The 22,655-nt window shown below is 42.1% G+C and overlaps 2 protein-coding genes across 4 annotated transcripts; one reads left to right on the forward strand and one right to left on the reverse strand.

The window, feature by feature from the left end:
* Positions 1–3,110: 3,110 nt before the first annotated feature.
* Positions 3,111–14,662, reverse strand: DERL2 (derlin 2). Of its 2 annotated transcripts, none has more exons than XM_019926823.3 (7): positions 14,513–14,662; positions 13,579–13,644; positions 11,153–11,226; positions 9,707–9,800; positions 8,578–8,773; positions 8,221–8,311; positions 3,111–3,615 (listed from the first exon to the last, which is right to left on the reverse strand). In XM_019926823.3, the coding sequence occupies exons 1-7, from the start codon at positions 14,603–14,605 to the stop codon at positions 3,510–3,512; spliced, it is 720 nt and encodes a 239-aa protein (XP_019782382.1). In that variant the 5' UTR covers positions 14,606–14,662; the 3' UTR covers positions 3,111–3,509. The 2 variants fall into 2 exon arrangements, with proteins under 2 accessions (XP_019782382.1, XP_019782383.1); XM_019926824.3 differs by having other exon boundaries at positions 13,579–13,641; positions 14,513–14,620.
* A 197-nt stretch (positions 14,663–14,859) lies between these two features.
* On the forward strand, positions 14,860–20,833 carry MIS12 (MIS12 kinetochore complex component). Of its 2 annotated transcripts, XM_073797805.1 has the most exons (3): positions 14,860–15,101; positions 18,117–18,642; positions 18,783–20,833. In XM_073797805.1, the coding sequence occupies exon 3, from the start codon at positions 18,823–18,825 to the stop codon at positions 19,450–19,452; it is 630 nt and encodes a 209-aa protein (XP_073653906.1). In that variant the 5' UTR covers positions 14,860–15,101; positions 18,117–18,642; positions 18,783–18,822; the 3' UTR covers positions 19,453–20,833. The 2 variants fall into 2 exon arrangements, with proteins under 2 accessions (XP_073653906.1, XP_004319711.1); XM_004319663.4 differs by lacking the exon at positions 18,117–18,642 and having other exon boundaries at positions 14,862–15,101.
* The last annotated feature ends 1,822 nt before the right edge of the window (positions 20,834–22,655 follow it).

A 22,655-nucleotide genomic window follows, 5' to 3' on the forward strand; every position in this document is an offset into this window, starting at 1 on the left:
ATCTGCTGTCCCCTCTTGTGGTTAAGTGGCTTTCATATGCAGATGGTCATAAGCTAATAGCTATTCAAGAAATATCTGGGCTCTTCTTCTAAAAGGTGAATTGTCAGACACATCTCATTCTTAACTGCTCTGCAAGGGCCCATGGGTTTAGCTATCTGTTCTTACCATGACCATACCAGCTGGTGGTCATCGTTGTTGGCTGGCTGGTCGGACCACCAAACCCCTGCCGTTGATCATGTTGTTTTGCTCCATCCCACTTTGAGACAGTCATAAGCTTCAGCAACTAGGTACAAGCTTGCATGCACATACATTAATCCCTCTATAATTAAAAATACCAGATAATAGTTTGCTGATCAATAAACAAAGTATTTATTCAGCACCCATGTGCCAAGCACTATGCTAGGCACTGTGGTGGATACAAAAATTTAAGACATGGTTCCTGCTCTTAAGGAGCTTTTACATTCTCATGAAGGAGACAAGACTCATTTACATGTACCAGCTAAGAACAATACAGAAATTTGATGTAAGAGTATGTTGTACAGACTCAAAGTGTCATAGGGATTCAAAGAACACAGGCAATGAAATAGGCCCTAGAGTCAAGGTATCTTGAGGAGCCAGGAATGGGGCAAGGCCTTGAAGAACTGAAGAGAATTAAGTTGAGGTCCCTGTTAGGTAGAAGTGGGAGTAACGTTCAGAGGAAGACAGAACGTATGCATTTGATATGGGGGCTTACTAAGAAGTTACTGTGCATTTCTGAGCAGAGAAGTGACTTGATTATACAAAGTTCAACAAATTTAATGCAAACGTGTAAAATATATAAGTAGCTTAGGGGACAGCCTACAGAACACTGAAAACAACGGCAGTATCATGACTCGCAACACAGAGTTACCTGTCAAAGGAAAACACAGCCACAATATAAAATGCAGGCTGTGAAGGACAGATGGCAATTCTAGGAAGCCCTTTACCCAACAAGCCAATAGCGCCAATATTTCCTAATTTCGTAGGCCCCACAGACAGAGTGAGGGTTTCGTTACCAAGAATCCAGGACTTGGGTGGTCTCTGCTTAGAGACTACACAAGAGGTATGAAAGATACTAGGACATACAACAGTGACACAGAGAAAGAACAAGTGGAAGAGAGAAACAAAGAGAAATCCATAGTGGAAAAAAACAGCAAAATGTATCAAGTGTTATCTCCTATGGAGATGCAATTTGCATGTCCTTTTTTTTTTTTAAATGAACATATACTGTATTTCTACAACAAAAAAGCTATGCCTTAGGTGTGCTTTTCAGCATTACTGGTGGAATTCAGGAATCTTTTAAATTCTATGTATGTCAGGAAAATTGGTCACAAGATTCCATGTATCAAATCTCGCTTTTCAGTTGACTTGCATTAAGAAAAAGAAGTGTGTTCTGGAAGAACCAAGATTGAGAGGTAAACTGGGGAAGAAGTGAGGACTTTTCCTTACGTCCAGGTGAGCCAAAGTATCCGGATGTACAACACCGGGCCAGGGATGGTGGTAGTGGGACTGGCCACTCAAATTAAGAGGTCAGTGCTTGGAATGCCAACTGCATAGGACACAATGTAGTAGCACAGCATGGCATCCTGCCACTAGGAATTTTCATCTCATAAAATCGGAGAGACCAAAATCCCATAACTGACTGCGTTTAGGCCATAAACTCAAAATGTTTCCTGTTTTACCCAGTCATCAGTATGTTTAGACATTCCCTACTTAAATGAACACTCAGTGAACAGATTTTAGAATTAAAATTTCACCACAGATATTAGTTAACCTTAGTTAACCACAGTTAACTAAGGGAGAACAAATTTAACTAGAGAAACCTATTTCTAGCCCCAAAACAATGAAAAACAAAACAAAACCAACCTTCTAATTAAAAGCTTTCTTGAACAAAGACAAGACAAAATTTAAGAATCCCATAAGGACTACACATTCTAAGATTGGCATTTAAAGATTTTTTTTAAAGCCACTTAGGAAAAAAAGCAGTCCCATTAACCCACGTTCCATAAAATTGCAACAATCAAAGTTACTGACTAGCAGCGTGTAAAGTACTTATATTAAATTCCATTACTTATGTATATTCCATTTAAAGATATTAAAATACTTTTCACTTCGCAAATGATCTGCAAATTCCCATTTAAGATGTTTATCAAGTTTAATCTAAACCTCATATTCATCCTTCTGAGGGACATCTCACACTCTAGAAAGCAACCACTTAGCCAAGCTGGCAATATCTGGGAAATGTTCCCGGGCCTACATGCCATTTATTAGAATGATTTGAATTAATCTCTTTCCTGGGGGTATTCATTCTATTTCTCCCGGTTCTCTGAATTACTTAGGCAGTGTGATAGTCAACCTGCTGAGCCCCCAGGAAGTGAACATCTTGGCTAAGTACTTATTGAACCACTGGCTTTAAGTGCCAACTTCTGTGGACCTGTCTGCTTTCTACCTGGTTGGGAAGGTAAACCAGGTACTTGTCTCTGAAAGCTTCTTGGCTTTTCATGAAGCAAATGATAAATGTTCACCAGCCAAAGACCCAGGAGAAATGTATCCCTGCCTAACTGGTACCCGCTCATCTCAAGTTAGAGTCAACATTCTAACCTGTCTCCCAGGTGTAAAGAAGATCTTTCTGTTGTTTTCTAAAAATGTGGCCACGACCTGCCTTTCCCTGGATATTTCCGAGCAGAGAAATGCAGAGTAAATAAACGAGACGGTACGTTAGCTTCGCGCCTACCTGACTCTCTACAACAGAGCTCCTGCTGCTACTTGATCCACCCTACCCTTTTTCTCCACCACGCTGTCTGACAACTTGAAGTTTTGTAAAACCCAAACGGAGAACAAACTATCTGGACAACAGAAACAAATCTTCCCACTGGAGCTGGCATTCTGGGTTAGTAAGTTGTGTACACAGCCACGGTGTCTCAGCCATGTATTTCCAATCTTGAAATGAAATCCAGTCGAAAGCCGTGAAGACACAGGACGAGCGGGCACGTAAACTGCTCTGAGTGCAGACCTATGCAGGAGAGCTAGAAGACATGGTGATAATTTAAAAGATCACACACAAAAGCTTTAATTCAGTGAGAGAGAGAGAGCGAGATGGAATTCAGTTTTATTTTGTCCTCTCTGAAACTTCCATTTACACCATGGCCTCGTCTATCAAAGAGGAGGAGGAAGAGGAAGAACTCTGCCCGTCACCACAGAACTCAAGTACTCAGGTACTTGCTCCTTAGAGGCAGCAGGGTATTTGTTTCTCCAGTTGTTTGGCTCCAAGAGATTACACTTTCAGTACCAGTGTAGTGAGGAACCACTGGCAAACTGCTGGAAATGTCTTCTGGATTAATCAGTGTGTCATTTCATAAAGTGCTTCTGGAGTCAAAATCTTGTCAAGCTGTCAAAAGTGTCCATACTTTTGCAACACAAAGGATAAAAGAATCCCAATGGGTATGTCACTGAGTCCTTCCCAGCTGGGTCTCGTTATTGGCACTGCCACTTTAGCCACCGAGGCGCTGGCCCTCACCCCAGGCAAAGCCTCCTGGCCGCTCTTCAGGTAGTGGATTGTAATTTGGATCTTCATCTGGTGTATCAAAAATAGCCTTCCTAAAAGACAGCCAACGGATATAATTTAGTCCCAGAGTCATCTTAGGACCTCGATACTACTCCAAGATCAAAAAGATCCCATGGGGTTTCCACCAATGGACAAGCAGTACGTCTGCCTACCAGTGAAACAGTTACCATATTTTGAAGGGATTCATAATTATTTCGCATTTACATTAACTTTTACCTCCTTTACTAATTTTTACTACAAAAGCAGTACATGTAATTGTAGCGAAAACAGGAAATATATACGAGCAAAACATCCTAAATCACCAGAGGTATTGACACTTTCAATATTCCTCCAGAACTTTTATATATGTAATTTTACAAAAGTTAGACATTACTTCTGTTTTGTAACCTTTCCCTAAATCTATCATGAATGTCTCCCCACAACCAAGGTATCACCCAATATCCACTGATAGATGAATAGGCAAACAAAATGGTATATACATACAATGGAATATCATTCAGTCTTAAAAAGAAAGGAAATTCTGACACAGGCTACAACATGCATGAACCTCGAAGACGCTGTGCTAAGTGAAATCAGCCAGTCAGAAAAGGACAAGTACTGTACGTTTCCAATTATATGAGATACCTAGAGTGGTCAAATTCATGGAGATAGAAAGCAGAATGGTGGTTGTCAAGGACTCGGGGGAAAGAAGGAGTGGGGAGTTAATGTTTAATGGACACAGAGTTTCACTTTTGTAATATGAAGAGTTCTATAGATGGAAGGTGTTGATAGAAGCACAACGTGAATGTACTTAATGCGACTGAACAGTACACTCAAAATGTATAAGATGACAAATTTTATGTATACTTTATTGTAATTAAACTTTAAAAAAAACCTAACAAGTTATTCCAAGAAAAATCACACGGAGCATAAGAAGGGATAGCAAATGTCCAAAAGACTTTTAAAATACTACTATATGGTCATTCAAAATTTCCTTAAAGAATTAACCATTAAAGAAGCATCCTCTTTTTGCATTCATGTTTTTAATTGTACTTGCCCACAGCTGATGAAATTAGATTATCTGAAAACTCCTGTTTTATACTGGGGTCAGAAAAAGCGTCTATATTTCAATATGAGCTCCTTTAATTCTTACAAATTAACAATAAACAGGCACTAAAAGAAAAATAAAGAGCTGAACAAGCAATTCAAAAAGGAAATCCAAATGGTTAAAAAACATGAAAATGTTTGCTCTCACAAGAATTAAAGGAAAGCATGTTAAAAACTGAGCCCCCCACCATCTACTTCCCAAACATTAGGTAGGGCAGAACAAAGCAGGTGTCCATGCGGGGAGGATGTGGGTGGGGAGGGGTGGAGCCATGGTGGCCCAGAGCAGGATGGGGGTTAGGGGAGCAGCCTTGCATAGGGAGTCAAGAGCCCAACTGGGGCATGCACACATGGAGCTGGCCTGCTGCAGGGTGTCAAGAGCCTGAGTAGGGTAAGGAGGGCACCCCCATAAGAGGGCAGCCTGACATAGGGAGTCTGAGGCAGAGCAAGGTGAGCAAGGCATCCATATGGAACAGGGGGACACAGTGACGAGAGACTGGCTACATATGGGGGTATTAATTAAATAAGTAAAAACATTAATGATAACAGGAATTGGGTTTCTCACTGTCAGTGAGAATGGGGAAATATGGAAAGGGGTGGATTGTCATAAAATAGAATACTACTCAGCAAAAAAGGGAACAAATTACTGTTACAAGAAAAACAATGTGAGTTTCAAAAACATTATGTTGAATGAAAGAGCCCTTATACAAAGGAGTACATACATACTATATGATTCCACTCATGAAGCTGTAGAACATGCAAAACTAATCTGTGGAGCGACAAAAGCAGCATAGTGATTGTTTCTTGGGGGAAGGGGGCAGGGTTGACAGGAAAGGGGCTTGAGAGAACTTTCTGGGTAATGGTAATTTTCTCTTGATAGGAATTTGGGTTACATAGGTATGTGCGTTTATGAAAACCCGTTAGTCGAAACCCTTGCGATGTGTGTATTTTGTTGTATATAAACAAAGAACTCTAGTTAGGGACTTCCCTGGTGGCACAGTGGTTAAGCAAGCAGCCCGGGTTTGATCCTTGGTCAGGGAACTAGATCCCACATGCATGCTGCAACTAAGAGTTCGCATGCCACAACTAAGGAGCCCGCCTGCTGCAACTAAGACCTGCTGCAACCAAATAAATAAATTTAAAAAAAGAATTCTAGTTAGTGATAGAGATTCTAAAATATTTAGAGAATTAAGTATACTGGAATGGAAAGATGGATGGAGAGGTAGATAGATGTACAAAAAGCAAGAATAGTAAACTGTTAATTGTAGAATCTATGTGGTAGGTAAATGTGACTGTATAATTTTTTCCACTTTTCTGTAAGTTTGGAAATTTTCATAATAAAATATTGGAGGAAAAATATAGAAAGGAAAAAAAAATGAATGAATCACGTGGAGTTGTACCAGAACTGTGAATATCCGCATAAACCCATGTTTAAAAAACACACAGATCTGAAAACATACATGTATATACACTCATATGCATATGTATATAATTCCCTTGCTCTGTTCACTGAGAGGACTTGGGAGTAGTAATACTCCAAAAGCAATAAGCACATCTGCCGCCCAGACCTTGGTCTCTAAATACCATTCTCTACTAAAAAGGAACTAGGCCTCCTTAAAGAAATAGCTGATTCTACAACTGGGTCAAGAAGAGCACAAGATGAGCCTGGGATATCTTGCTAGGCCAGAAAGTAATAAATTGGTTTAAAAAAAAAAAAAAAAAAAAAAGATGGGAGCACATTGAATAGTACTTCAAAGCCAGTTTAAGGAGGCTCCCCTTGGCCAAATCTGGGACAATATAAGCATCAAAATAAACAACAATAAGGGATTATAATTCATGAATAAAACATGAAACCATGGATTCTTGCAGATATAAATGAATTGAAATTCGATATGAAAAAGGATGTTTACGTAGTCTCAAAGTACCTCCCCACAAAACACTTAATTACAAAGGGGAAAAAAAGTAACTTTGGCAATGGAAAAGCCCTGCAGATACCTTAATCAAGTAATCAAAGTGATTACTACCACTTTGGCAAATTCAACCAATTGAAATCCTGTGCCAATAGGCTGCAATCAGAAGAACGCAGTATCACTTCTCTGATATTCCTGCCACAGATGCAAAACCTGAACCTAAATGTGGGGGAACATCAGACAAACCCAAATTGAGAGACATTCTACAAAATGGGGTTATAATCTTCAAAAACATCAATGTCACGAAAGACAAGGTAAAGCTGAGGAGCTGCTCCACACTGAAAGGGACTAAAGAGACATGGTAACGAAGCGAAACACCTGAATCTGAACTGCATTCTTCTGCTATATTCTGAGGACAACTGCCAAAAGTGGAATTGGGTCTGAGAATTAATGTTTATTTCCAGATTTTGACTATGTAAAAGACTGTCCTTGTTTACAGAAAGTGCACATTAAAGGGGGTCATGGGGCTCTCCCACATTTGATGAAGATGTGGGGAAATGGACACATACGTTGCTGGTGGAAATGTAAACCTGAATATCCATTCTGCATGGCGGTTTGGCAAGAAACTGAACAGCTATTCTACTTGTAGGAATTTATCCTTTGAAAATAATCATGGATGTGCGCAAAGGATGTGCTGCTACACATGCTATATGGATGTGTAGCTACAGGAATGTTCACCACTCCAATCATGGAAGGAAGAGCAAGAAGGATGTCAGTGTCCATTGCTAAGAGACTCGTAAATCGTGTTCCATTCATATCGGGGGTATCATGCAGCTGTTACAATTCTGTCGGACATTTATGATGGAAAAATGATTATGATATATTACATTAGAAAGAAGCTTATGAAACAGCATTGTTTAAAGAGTACACAGACAGTAAAAGGCTCATGAATACACATTAAAAAGTTAACAGTGGTAGCCACTGTTATATCTAAATGGTGGGATTATGGAAGACTTTACTTTCTTGATTTTGCTTATTCTACAGTCAACATTTAATAATAAAAACTCACATTTTATTCCTCAAGTGAACCCTTTTTAATGCAGTACGTCCCAAGGACACAAAATTCTGGCATAGAAGGAGGTCCTATAAATCAAAGCTCTACCCTCAGGAAACTGACATGTGAAAAAGCAGAAGGGACTTGCTTAAAATCACATGGCTGGTTGGCAGAAGAAACAGCCTGTATCTGGTTTCCAGCCCAAAGCTATTTCCACTCTACTTCACTGCTTATCTCTATCACCTGTTTGGAAGACCAGACATTCCACCTTTAGAAACCTCCCTCTAGTCAGTTTTGCCCATTTCGCTACTTCACCTCTCTAAACTCAGACAGCATCCTTCATGAAACCAACAGGCTCCTCCCTGGGACAGGAGGTGCTGGTGGTCAGCTGGGACAGCAATTACCACATCACCCTCAGGACACCTTGAGCCTCCTGCCACAACTCTGGCATGGTCTGTTCCTACCCAATCCAATTGCTCCTCAACGGCAGCCCGATTGCTCAATCTCCAAATATTTACTGGCCTGAACGATGTGTGCTGGGAGCCCCGGTTTACCTGCAAGGAACATGTAACCTGGTGTTAAATACTCACAGAATAGATGGTGTTTTCAAAATTCTTATTCCACCAGGTTGATTGGGAAATACATCTTCCAAGAAAAAATATATGTGTCCAACTGCAATACCTAGAGTCAACCAGAAATAAAGGATGAGGGAGAGGATTAGAAATTTGATGGCAGGAGGCTCTACCAACAAAAATTTCTTCTCTTTAGGAAGAAATGTCAATATACTTATTAACATCTTGAAAACTAATATTGTAGTCTTTGAGCATATAACTATCAGATAATCCTGTAAGAGCTGTATATGAAGGCCAGGCAGGATTAACATGAAAAATAGTGACAAAATAAGTTTGCAAGTAAAATAATAGAAAAAGTAGTGCTAAGAATCTTACCCAAGAGGTCCACAATGATTGAGTTCCCCAACAACAAGGAAAAGCCCATGAGCACCCAGGGTAGAAAGGGGGCCTGGAAATTGAGAAGGCCGAAGAAGTTCATGCGGACATACGGGTTCCTTCGGCTCCACACGTAGACAAGCATTATTGTAAAGGCCTGGCCCAAGAAAACTAAGCTCACAAACAAACCGAAAAGCTAGCGGTTGGCATTAAGGAAAACAGCAACATTAAGTATAATAGGGAAGACTGGGCAAGGGAACTAAGGATTGTGTTCTAACATACATTTGAATTAGGAAAGGCGAGCAGTAGTTACATCTTTAGGAAAAAAAAAAAAGCCTGAAAATAATTACCCAGAGCCATCAGGCAAAAACCTGCTTAGGCGACATCATCTGAAGTGTTGCTAATTCAAATTAATATTCTGCTTTCATGAAGTTCTTGCCTCTTTGGAGTATGTGTTAATTCCTTGGTCAGTGATCACCATGAGGACCTTTACAAACGTGAATCAAGCCAGCTGGAGCAAAACCATCTTGTCAGACAGGGCTACATTCAAGTCTGGTACTCAGTTGACAATTCTTTTTTCAAAAAAGTAATTTATTTAACTAATAAGAAACTACTGTATAGCACAGGGAACTCTACTCAATGCTCTGTGGTGACCTAAAAAATGGGAAGGAAATCCAAAAAAGAGGGGCTATATGCATACGTATAGCTGATTCACTTTGCTGTACAGCAGAAACTAACACAACATTGTAAAGCAACTATACTCCAATAAAAATTTTAAAAAAAGTTTTGATGTTGACCAAATAAACGTCTTACCAACTTAGCTTAAAAGTAAAGTACACCCACCAACAAGAATACATCTAAGATACTTAATAGTAACCCACCTGGGTTAACAGTTCCTCTGACTTGCTCACAGTAGAAAAGCATCCTGTCCAACCTCTAGGCTTAGAAAAGCTGCCACATAAAGTACGCTGTAAAATAAATAGGAGCCTGAAGCTAATATGTGGGGGGTCTACTTTTATCTGTTCATTCCGAGTATCTAGTGAATTTTGGGAGACAGATGAAAAGCTTTAGGAAGAAAGAGGGAGTTCTTTAGTATTTTCCTGTATTTGTTCTATTTGTCGAAGGATACAGTCATTAAGAATCCACCAAAAAGGAACATAAATACAAAGTCTGCTGTCCGACCTCGGAAAGAGCCTTCTTCTAGCATTCGACAGTAACGATATCTTAAGTTCCAAGTTAAGAAAATGTTAAGCACACAAATATGAAGAAAGTAAATTTCTTTTTTAAAAAATTTTTTTTTGCGGTACACGGGCCTCTCACTGTTGTGGCCTCTCCCATTGCGGAGCACAGGCTCCGGACGCGCAGGCTCAGCGGCCATGGCTCACGGGCCCAGCCGCTCCGCGGCATGTGGGATCCTCCCGGACCGGGGCACGAACCCGTGTCCCCTGCATCGGCAGGCGGACTCTCAACCACTGTGCCACCAGGGAAGCCCAAGAAAGTAAAATTTAATGTACCACTTAAGTACACTTGGACTCCACTTTATGTGTAAGAAGTCAGCCTTTGTTCCTGTAAGAATATTTATGAGTGGTAGTATGGTTGCGTCTCTTTTACCAGGCATTTTAGGCAAGGTGAAGAGAAGACCGGCTCCATGTTTTACAAAAACTGTTCCTGACTGGGGAACTAAGCCAGACGCCACATAAACATGCTTCCCGTCACTGACTACACCTTTTCAAATTTGTCCTGTCTTTCCCGTGTTCAGCCACAGCATAATCTACACCATCCTTGCTTTTTCACAACCTAATTTGGAGGAAATCCCCATCAAGAAGCTTCATGTAAAAATCTGCTTTTTCAGGCCAGGGAGTTAAGCATTGCTATACCTCAGTCAATAAGGAGGCATTACAATGAAAAAATTTAATTATTAGAAACTTACCAGAATGATACACCATACAGAAGACACAGGAATCCATCCTAGGGCAGGAATCCTGTCACCCCTAAAAGGCCCTTTGTCTACTGCAGATGAGCTGAGCTGTAACTCCCCTCTTAATCCAGAGGGTCGGGGTGCAGTAGAAATGCCCTGCTCAATGGCCCCAATTACCATCTGATCAGAGCACAACTCTTCCTCTCTTTCAACAAACTGGAATATGGCGAGCCCAGGAGACACGGCGCTGTCTTTCCAACCAGTGGAACCAGCAACCAAGATCCAAGGAGATCTCAAGTTCTCCATCCCCCATGAACCCACTCCCAGGTTGTGCTTTATCACTTGGGGCCCGCCAGTGTTATTTTGTAAGTACACCTCAATTAAATCACTTCTGCTCTCCTTTGATCAGATCTGTAAGTGGCTTATGGGCAGAAATGTAAACATTTTACGGTTAAATACCTCCCATTTGAATAAAATGACCTATAAACACCCTCAAAACATTACTAACTGACCAACTATTCTGTGTATCACTGAACCAGTAGCCAGAAGTTACAGCTAAGATGGTAACAAAAATAACAGGATTAATAGTTTCAAACAATATTGTATTTCCTAAGTAAACCTAAAGTTTTTATGCTAACCCCACTTCGTAAAGGATACAGAAAAATCATGTTAAATAAAAAATTGAATCCAACTGGCCCAAAAAATAAGAAATTGGTGATTAGCCTCCATATCTGTTAAAAGAAAAAAATCAAGAGAAAGACAGATTAAGTAAAATATACCAGAAAACATTTTTATATTAAGACGAAGGAGATATCCTATGACTACAAGGGTTGGAAGGCCATGAATAGGTGATACTATGTCTGAACTCAAAAGTGAGGCACACAATCTGACACTGAATTTTTGTGCTGCTTCAGTGAAAGATGTCACTTGCCCCAGGAAATTTCTAAGGATAGTAGGACAGAAAACTTGAAATTGTGATTCTTTTTTTTTTTTAAACCCATACTATATGGTCAGGCAAATTATGGGAAAAGTTTGATGGAAAGACTAGGTTAATTTGCAGAATAGTGCTTTCATATATGTAGTATCACAATCTAATGAATAGTCTCAAGATATGAAAGGAAAATTGCTGGATCTAATATCAATTGCTAAGAAATGTTTCTATATCAGTTGTCAGAAACATCCAGAGTGAAGAGTAATTCTAAAGCAAATACTCAAGTTCTAGTCTGAACAAAGAGCCAACTCCCTGTAAGTAAAGACCTAATACTTTAACAATTAGAGTCTAATTGGTAGATACACAGACGCTCATTTTCAAACCCTGATATACTCTTACCCACCCAAACCATCCACACCTGCAATAAAAACAACTACTCACAATGACAGAACACTTAACATTTAAAGTGTTTTAAAATATTCTGTTCTCTCATATGATCTTAATTATCCTGTGAGATGAGCAGGTTAGCACTACCATCCCCATTTCACATATGAGGAAAGTAAGAGACCTGGATGATTTTAAAATGGCCTGCCCAAGGACACACAGCTTGTATAGGGAGACTGAACTCAAACGGAGAAATCCTAATTCCAACTGCAGATACTGGTGTCAAGAGTTTAACCTCAGGGGCTTCCTTGGTGGTCCAGTGGTTAAGACTCCATGCTTCTACTGTAGACGATGCGGGTTTGATTCCCTAGTTGGGGAACTAAGATCCCGCATGCCACATGGCTGGCCAAAACCTCCCCCCACCAAAAAACAAAAAAACAAGTTTAACCCCAGGCAAAATCAAATCTCGTTTGTTTGGATGGAGCTATAGCTCCCAGCAAAGGCCATGTGAGTAGAGGAGGAAGAATGCAGTTATAAGGGCCCACAGGTCTGCTTTATGCATCATTTAATTCTTAAGAATTGGTAACTTTTTTTTTTTTTTTTTTTTGCGGTACACGGGCCTCTCACCGTTGTGGCCTCTCCCGTTGCGGAGCACAGGCTCCGGACGCGCAGGTTCAGCGGCCATGGCTCTCAGGCCCAGCCGCTCCGCGGCATGTGGGATCTTCCTGGACCGGGGCACGAACCCGTGTCCCCTGCATCGGCAGGCGGACTCTCAACCACTGTGCCACCAGGGAAGCCCCAAGAACTTGTAACTATTAAAGTTGAAACAATTCAGGATTGTTTACTACATACTAACTGCATCCGGGATTTTAGAGTCCTCAACCTAGTGAGGAGACAAGCATATAAATAAGTGCAAGTATGAGATGAGAGATATAAAAAAAGTATTTACAGATACCCTAAGGACACAAGGGAGGATGAATCTGAGAAGGCTACACAAAAGCTGCATCTTGAAAGACAAGCTGGAGTTCAGTGGGTATACAGTGAATGAAACACATTTGGGACAGAGGCAACAGCAGGTGTAGAGACAGAATTACTGGTTTTGGGGTCTCTCTCTTACTCCAACTATAGCCTATATGATCATTCTAGAACAGGAAAACACATCTCTTTTTTAGCACTCAAATTACTGGAAAGGACCATCTCTCACTGTAATCTAATACACTGCCATGTTGTCTTCGAAGTCAGTCTTCTGGAGTTCTGTTAGGATGATGTGATCCCTGGAAGATGGATCAGAACACTAACTGAACTGAGTTTCTGAACAGGACCATAGCAGTAACACCAAGGTGGCAGGTGTGGTACATGGTGGTGAGTGCACAAAATAAGGGCATCCTGTGAGACTCTCCCTGGACAGCCAGCTGATCAGTCTCCTCTCAATCTGTAACATTAACTTTGAACCAGTGATTCCTAAATACAGGAACTGGACACATCAAATCAAAACCATGCAGGGAACTTTAAAAATAAAATACAGATTCTTAATTCCTACACTTGGCGATTCTGATTTGGTACATGATGAGGAGCTTGAGAGTCTCTTAAAAGTTCCAGGCTGCAAGAATCACTGCTTTGTACCCCGTCCCCCCACCTCCATAAGCCTTATAATCAAGTATTCCCACTGAATTCTTTGAGACAGTATATGACAGGATTAGCTACTAAAATGTAAGAAAAACAAGTTTAAAAACTGAGGCATTAATGGCGGTTGTGATGGATCACTTACTTGAAAGTGTTTAAAGATTAATTCGGGATTGAAGTACAACTGAAAAGGTGTGATCAATTCCAACTGCTGAAATAGAAAAAGAATTTCTTCAAGCAAGTCAATCAAAAAACAAAATATCATCATTTACAACAAAAGATTAATAGGGCCAGCAATTTCCCACTCTCAGTCACTTAGACTGAATCATTTAAGGCTTTCTTCTTAGGCTGGAGGAAAAGGATGGTAAAGAACTGTGTAGAATTGATACAATTCTTTGTATTCCCCAATACCTAACACAAAGTAAAAATCTGTTTGATGTTTCAATAGTTAAGGGTAATGTGAAGGTATGGAAGGCAGGTGGTGATATCTTCGATACAGGGCAAGTAAGAGCAGCTGCTACGAATCTGTCCAACACATGGGCACCACCTGAAACAACTGTGTGAAGCAACAGAATTCACTCAAAAGAACCAAGACTCAATACCCTGCCACCGTGAGGGCTGGGTGCTTCCAGCCAACCTCTATTACAGACTCTCTGTATTTCAAGACTTTTCCGCTCGACAACTTCCAGCTTTCTATCCTCAATATCTACGTTTCTCCAGTAAGCGGACCCTCCTTCCACTAGTCACCACATTATCATCTGGCCACCGCAGGAGTTCTCAGACACGTTTCCTGGGTGGGCGGCTCCCACCCAAGCCCTGACTTGGTACAGATCCTGCCTTTATTTCTCAAAAACTGACCCTCAGTCCTGATCCCCCAGCCCTCTTGGAGCAGCACTCCCTTCTAGGGTCACCGGGTAAGCACTCACGGGGCCACTCCGAACCCCAAAGTGAACCCTGTACGCCTCCACCCACCCTTGAGACCAACCCCTCTGAGCTTCCCGGAGGCCCAAACCCCAGTTTCCCGAGGACCCGGTTATATCCAGCACGGATAATGAGAAGCTGGCGCTGCAGCTGCTCACCACAGCGGCGGTGGTGAGGACGCAGGCGGTGGTGTAGGCGCGGCTGACCGGTGGGATCTGCAGGTACTCCAACCGGAGGCTCTGGTACGCCATTTTCCCCGCCGCCGCCGGCCCCCCCCCCCCCACTTCCCCTTCCGCCAGTCTGTCCCAGAGGCGGGGCGGGATCAGGGCGGGGCCCGCCCCTTTACGCTGCTGCCCAATCAGCGCTGCTCAGTTGGTCAGCCACCAATCGCTAGAGCCCGAATGAAAGAACACCCGCCAATCACGAGTTGTGTCTCCGCGGCGGCCCAGCCTCGCTTCTCCACCCACCTACGTCGCGGGAAAGAGGGTGAGTACCGCTTCCTTCCGCCAATCCCCGCAAGCCACAGCTAGCTTTCCCGCTCGCCCCCTTGCCGTCAGCAATATAGGTTGCCCCCGGACAGCCAGCCAATCAGGAGCGCGGTAGCATCTTGCCCTCGCTCTAAGGCAGCTAGCGGTCGGAATTTGAGGGAGTTAGCGGTGCTGCCTATCTCTGGCAGCCGGCGGTGGTTTAAAGAAGGTGGCGGGAAGCCAGTGTTTGGTCGAATTCGTCACTCTCATGGTCGCTTGGGTAAGTGCCACGGGGCTGCATTTTCTCTGAAGAGGAGCGAGAAGGGGTGGCACTGGCTGAGGCCTCATCGCCGGGCGCTGGAGCGGCCCGATGGAGCAAAGTCTCCGGTGGGCCGCGAACCTCCACTCTTAAGGTTCCGGCATGCAGCGGGGGCGCGGGGCCTGCCGGGAGCCAGTGCTCAGGCCGGAAGTGGTTCCTACTCCGTGGTTTCTGGAGCTCCCGCTGCTCTACTCGTTGAGGTGTCCTGGGCACCTCCCGCGTTTCACCTGTAAATATCTATTGAAACCGTACTCATCCTGCCCTCAGGAAATCTAAGGCTTGCGGAGAAGATAGGCCCGTGATAATAATATCCTAAAGTAGGAGTTGGCCAGTGCCCGAAGAGAGGTCCTGATGGGAATTCAGAGGAGGGGGTGGGTCCGCAGGGAAGTGTATTTAAACTGACCCTTGGAAGATATTTGGCCAGGCATCTTCTCTTGAGGGAAAGACATCACAGGGAAAGGCCATAGCTTGGTTTGGTTGGAACAAAGAGTAGTCAGATCATGGCAGGCAAAGTTAAGAATATTATACTTTATTCGGTGGGTTATAAGGAAGCACTAAAGGTTGTTGGAACAGGGAGTGGCCTCGTCTGGTAGTATATAAGGAAGGAATTAAGTAAAAGGCTGGAGAGAGTGGTTTTTAAAAAGGATATGAATGGGTAATTTACAGAAGGAGAAACCTTAAGAGTTAATACGTTTCAGGTGGTGCTCAACTTTACTGGCAGTTGGAGAAGCGCACATTAAAATACTTTTACCTGCACCCCAAACATCACCCTCACAGCCTATTGATAAAACAGTGCTGAGTGTTTTGCCTACCCTGGTAAGCAAAACACCTTGACAGAGCTTTGGCAATGTCTTGTAGGGATGACAGGCAAGATTGGAGTTTTTTGAGAATCGCAAATTTGGTTTAAGGTGGATTTTTCAATTTGGAGGCTTGATTAGGATTGGGTAGAGCTCATGAAAAGCAGTCCAGCATTGGGAGAAACAGCTGAGGCAAGGGTTTCAGAGAATCTTGCTGTACAGATTGTTGGTGCTTAGCATTTCAGAGTTGATCAGTCTTTCCGGGGGCTCATAATGAATAGTCAAGCCGTTTGGACAATGAAAATATTACTCAGGTCTCCTAGAATAGTAGAGTCATGCTAATGTAAACAGTAAGCTGTTTGGGGAGGCAAGGAGACTGTCGATAGTTGCAGTCCTCTGTGTCCAGCCTGTGTGGGGGTTAGATAGTTTTGGTTTTCAAAAAGCAACACTGTAAAACAATTTTACAAGATTGGCAAAAATAAGAATTTTGAGTAATATCAAGTGAAGGCAAAGACATGAGAAAGAAATTCTCATATACTGCAAATGGGAGGGTAAACCAGCCTAGCTGTACTCCCACCCCTAGTGTTCTGGAGAACATTTTAGTGGTATTTAGTGAAATTATGTATGGGTAAACTCTGTGGCCCAGCAACTATGGACAGTGGACACATGAAGTACGGTATACGCATATGGTAAAATTAATGGAATACTTCGGTTAGAACCAATGAAGTGGGGCTTCCCTGGAGGCGCAGTGGTTAAGAATCCACTTGCCAATGCAAGGGACACAGGTTCAATCCCTGGTGCAGGAAGATCCCACATGCCGCAGAGCAGCTAAGCCCGTGCGCCACAACTACTGAGCCTGCGCTCTAGAGCCTGTGAGCCACAACTACTGAAGCCCACGCGCCTAGAGCCCGAGCTCCACAACAAGAGAAGCCATTTCAGTGAGAAACCCGTGCACGTCAACGAAGAGTAGGCCCTGCTTGCTGCAACTAGAGAAAGCCGCGCACGCAGCAATGAAGACCCAGTGCAACCAAAAATAAAAAAAGAACCAATGAAGTAAAATAACAATGAAGTGTAATAACATGAAGTGATTGCAAACATAATGTAAAGCAAACCACACATAAAGAAAACTGTATTTTTCAAGACTATACAGTTGACCCTTGAACAACGTGGGGATTAGGGGTGCCAATCCACCCAGCAGTCAAAAATCCTTGTGTAATTTAGAGTTGGCTCTCCATATATGCAGTTCTACATTCACAGTTTCAAGCAACTGTGGGTTATGTAGTACTTTAGTATTTACTACTGAAAAATATCCACGTATAACTGGACCTGGGCAGTTCAAACCCATGTTGTTCAAAGGTCAACTGTATGTCTAAAACCTGTTAAAGATGAATTAAAATTAAAGATGAACTGAAAAGGCATACATTAAAACACTGGAGTAGGTTCCTATGGGCGATGAAAGAAAATAAATAAGAGAGGACCTAGCATGGACCAAATATAGAGTGCTATGAAATAGGAAGTATTATCACTTCAATTATGCATATGTGAGGTCCTTAAAAAGGAGGACAGGGTGGTTAGTAAAGGTCAGATGATGAAGGTCCTTGTAAGCCATGAGAAAGAGTTTGAAATTGATCCTGAAGGCATAGGGTAGTGTTGAAATTAAAATCCTGTTAATCCACAGAATCCTCTCCACAAGATATAGAAGAGAAAGCAGTTTTATTACTGAATAAGCATATCTGGATTACAATGCATTATAGGTAATCTGTGAATGAGATGACAAAGACAGAAAGAAATTCGACCCTATTTTATACAGCTAAACCTTTACAACCATTCTATTTTTAGCCATTACATAAGTTCTCAAGATTAACAGCATCTTGTCCCATAGAAAGATTTGACTGCACCACTTGCTGCACATTATTTCATAAGGTTCATCCTAAATTCACCTGGTAATTGAGGTAGCCATTTTTTTTAGCTAATTACTCTGCAGGAATAATGAAACTATCAATACTTTTATTTCTATGACAAGTATATGGTTACAGCTCAGAAAAAGGTCCCTAGGTTAAACACCCAGAGTGACAGGGAGATAGTGCTATTTTCCTAGATGTTTACATTTGAAAGGAATGTCTCCCAGAGCCTTGAGAAAACATCAGGCTTGCTCAGCTTCTAATGGGATATTTTTCAGATGGCAAGGTTGGAAGGACAGGGGAGTTGAGGACCTTGGCAAGGGAGCCGTTGAAGTGATGGATCATGGAGCTTAAAATGGAGAGAGGAAGAAGTGAGGTGGAAGAGACTGAGAGCTAGAAAAAGAAGATCAGAGGGCTGAAAGTCTTGACGATTAAGGTATAATATGAATATGCGAATGAGCGTTGGAAGACCAGCATATGAGGTTGTGGTCAAAAAGTAGGAGCAGCTGGGGAAAGAAGTTACAAATATCAATCGCCATGTGGCTAAAAGAGTGGAGACGAAGATCATCGAAACTCAAGAAACTGAGTCTCTAGGGCATTGGTAAGATCATCCATGTAAACTTGAAAGTTGTCTGGGATGATAGGATTCCGAAGGCTGATCCATAGGCCAGAAGCCTCAGTAACTGAGAGGTGAGGGAAATGGACAATGAGGAGGAAGAGGGAGGTTACAGGCTGATGGAAAGAGCCTCAGCGAGGCGGCGTTTGTATCCTGCTGCGGATGAGTGAGGCTGGAAGTAGCATCAGGTATCAAGGAACATAAACTTCATATTTTTTTGTCTGCTTTGTTTTGTTTTTGTTTGCTTTGCTATCTGTAATGTCATTTGTTACTTTCATCAGATGATTTTTTTGAACACAAATGAAATTTTTTCTTATTACATTTGCAGATTTTTCACATTCAAAATAAACAAAGCAAAATAAACCAAGATGTCTGTTGATCCGATGACCTATGAGGCCCAGTTCTTTGGCTTCACACCGCAAACTTGCATGCTTAGGATCTACATTGCATTTCAAGACTACCTATTTGAAGTGATGCAGGCTGTTGAACAGGTTATTCTGAAGAAGCTGGATGGCATCCCAGACTGTGCGATTAGCCCGGTCCAGATTCGTAAGTGCACGGAAAAGTTTCTTTGCTTCATGAAAGGACGTTTTGATAACCTTTTTGGCAAAATGGAGCAGCTGTTTTTACAGCTGATCTTGCGTATTCCCCCAAACGTCTTGCTTCCGGAAGATAAACCTCAGGAGACGCATCCTTATAGTGAGGAAGAATTCCAGCTTCTCCAAAAAGAAATTGAACAGTTACAGGAGAAGTATAAGACTGAATTATGCACTAAGCAGGCCCTTCTTGCAGAATTAGAAGAGCAAAAAATTGTTCAGGCCAAACTCAAACAGACATTGTCTTTGTTTGATGAGCTTGAAAATGTTGGCAGAGACCACGGGACTAGTGATTTTAGGGAGAGCTTGCTGTTCCTGGTTCAGAACTCCAGAAAACTACACAATATTAGAGACAATGTGGAAAAGGAAGGCAAAAGACAAAATATCTTAATGTCTAAATAATAAAAGGAGTTTGTCAGAAGGTGGAATGATAAGGGGTTTATATCAATGACCATTCTGATCCCAGTGAACTGTGTACTTTGGGGGCGTCTTCTTTGTTCACTCTTTCCTGTATTCCACGGCCTCCTCTTTTTTGGTCCACTCTCCTGAAGCATCTATGCACTACCTTGAACTAATCTTTGAAGCATCTGTGCTTAGCAGCCTCTAATGGGTGGCAAGGGATTCTTGGTTCAATAACGACTCATTTGGGGGCATGACTGAAGAAGTAAAGCTTTCCCTGGCCATTTAAAGATATTTGTAAAAGTTGTACCTGGGTCATCAGTCCTCTGTAACCTTGATCCTTTTGCCTTACTCTTTGGATGAGACCAAATGAGAAAAAGGTTAAGTGGACATCTTTTTTTTTTATTATTATTGTTATTTTTTTGTGTGGTACGTGGGCCTCTCACAGCTGTGGCCTCTCCCGTTGCGGAGCACAGGCTCCGGACGCGCAGGCTCAGCGGACATGGCTCGCGGGCCCAGCCGCTCCACGGCATGTGGGATGTTCCCAGACCAGGGCACGAACCTGTGTCCCCTGCATCGGCAGGCAGACTCTCAACCACTGCGCCACCAGGGAAGCCCGGACATCTTCTTTATTAACCAGCCACTGCACTGTGGGACAGCCAACACAGACTGCTTGTTCTTGCCCAGTAACTTTTCTCACACGGGGACTTTAATAACTCGTTGAAGGAAGCAAGTAGCAGAAGAAACAGCTATGACCTTTAGAAAGAAGAAAGAAGTTATTTTGTTTCTAAAATAAATCCTTTCCTTGACCAAGGCCTTGGTGAGGTTAAAGAGTTTACTGTCTTGGAGCCCAGCAGTGGAAGACATTGGACAAAAAGGAAGCAGATTTCACTGACATAGAAAAGGAAGCCTGGAACATATCCAATAGCAAAATTTATATTAACTGACTATTAGGTATTTATACCTTTTTTTTTCATGCTTCAGTTAGTTTTGGAATTTGCCTTGTACCTAATATTTAATTATTTATTCACACTCATAAGCATCAAATATTTAGTACTCTCAGTGATAAATTTTAGCCGTGTCTTGTGCTTAAATTCAATGGAATCTAATATTTCCTTTTGTAACTAATCCATGTAAAATGTTAGATCACCCAAGGAAAGGGGAGAGATAGCAATAGTTGCTCTTAAGGTATTACTTGCCTTCCATGTCTTCCTAAAGAACAGGATTTGGAGTTTCTCCTTTATATAGAAGTGTAACTTAGGGTGTTAATATTTGCAATTAAATATTCATCAGTTTAGGAAGCCTGTGTTTACCTGGAATATGTTTATTATCAAAGAGTCCTTTTTTCCAATCCTGTACATTAAATATATATGTTTTTAAAGCATTGATTTGTGATTTTCTGCTGTATATAATGTCATGGTATGCGTCCTTCAGTATGACTTTTTACCCAAATGATCATTTATTTTTATTTTTTATTTTTGCATTTGGAGCTTATTTAAAATCTCCTAGTGTAGTGGGTTGAATGGTGATCCCCCAAAAGGTATGTCCATGTCCTGATTCCTAGAATCTGTGATTGTGCCTTATTTGGAAAAATGGTTTTGCAGGTAAAATTATGTTAAGGATCTGGAGATAAGTCATCCTGATTTATCTGGCTGGGCCCTAAATCCAATGACAGGTGACTTTATAGAGGGAGATTTGAGACAGACAAGGAGGAGGCCTTGTGACCACAGAGGGAGATTGGAGTGATGCAGCCACAAGTCAAGGAATGCCAAGAGCCACCGTAAGCTGGAAGAGGCAAAGAACAGGTTCTTCCCTAGAGCCTCCAGAGGGAGTGTGGCCCTGCTGACCCCCTTCTCTTAAATTTCTGGCTTCCAAAACTGTGAGAGAATACATTGCGGCTGTTTTAAGTCACTAAGTTTGTTACAGTAGCTGCAGGAAACTAACATACCTAGTGAAATTAGAAATTAAGGTATTCATAAGGATGTAGGCTGCTTATTTATTTTTTTAATTTTATTTATTTAATTTATTTATTTTTGGCTGCATTGGGTCTTCATTGCTGCACGCCGGCTTTCTCTAGTTGCGGCGAGCGGGGGCTACTCTTTGTTGTGGTGCACGGGATTCTCATTGCGGTGGCTTCTCTTGTTGCGGAGCACGGGCTCTAGGCGCGTGGGCTTCAGTAGTTGTGGCATGCGGGCTCAGTAGTTGTGGTGCACGGGCTTCGTTGCTCTGCGGCATGTGGGATCCTCCTGGAGCAGGGCTCGAACTCGTGTCCCCTGCATTGGCAGGCGGATTCTTAACCAGTGAGCCACCAGGGAAGCCCCCTAGGCTGCTTATTAAGGAAACAACAGCTGAGATCTGCTTGGCCTCATTATATATGCAATAATATGGTTTGTTTGGATACGGTTAAAATATGGACCTGACTTGGATAGAAGGGTGAAATCCACAGTATTTAGAACTCGAGTCCATTACATGTTGAGTAAGTGCTTAATACTTGTTGGATATTAATACTGTGACTATTTGTCCTAGTAGTGTCTCTGCAGGAATAAATTAATATACTTGGCCCCATTGTCCTCTAATAATTAAATTCCTCCCTCAAAACTTCAGAAATAAATCAGGATAACAAATACTTGGTTACCCACTCTGCTTCATTGCCTCATCTCCCATCCAGCATCAGTCTTATCCAATTTCCTACTTCCCTCTACATTAGATCCTATGATTTTGTAATATCAAACCTTCAATTTCCCGGGACTTCCCTGGTGGTCCAGTGGCTAAGACTCTGTGCTCCCAGTGCAGGGGGCCTGGGTTCAGTCCCTGCTCAGGGAACTAGATCCCACATGCTACAACTAAGAGTTCACATGCCACAACGAAGATTCCATGTGTGGCAACCAAGACCTGGCGCAGCCAAATAAATAAATAAATATTTTTAAAAAACACAGCAGTCTCCCTAGATGCCAATTCCCAAGCTTTCCCTTGCATTTATTTATTCTCCGTCATTATCATGCCTGCTCCCCACTGTATACTCCCAAATAGACTTTTCTCATCCTGCTGCTGCAGTGACAGGGTTTGGGATGGTATTAATAGAAAGTAAAGAGTGGACACACTACCACCCTTACAGAAGTAAAAAGAATTATAAGGAAATACTATTTAAGACATTCTGCACTCAGTTCTGATGTTGGGAAGGGGACGGTGTTTCCCCATACCACCAA

The sequence above is a fragment of the Tursiops truncatus genome, chromosome 20 (assembly GCF_011762595.2).
Source record: "Tursiops truncatus isolate mTurTru1 chromosome 20, mTurTru1.mat.Y, whole genome shotgun sequence".
Lineage (NCBI taxonomy): Eukaryota > Metazoa > Chordata > Mammalia > Artiodactyla > Delphinidae > Tursiops > Tursiops truncatus.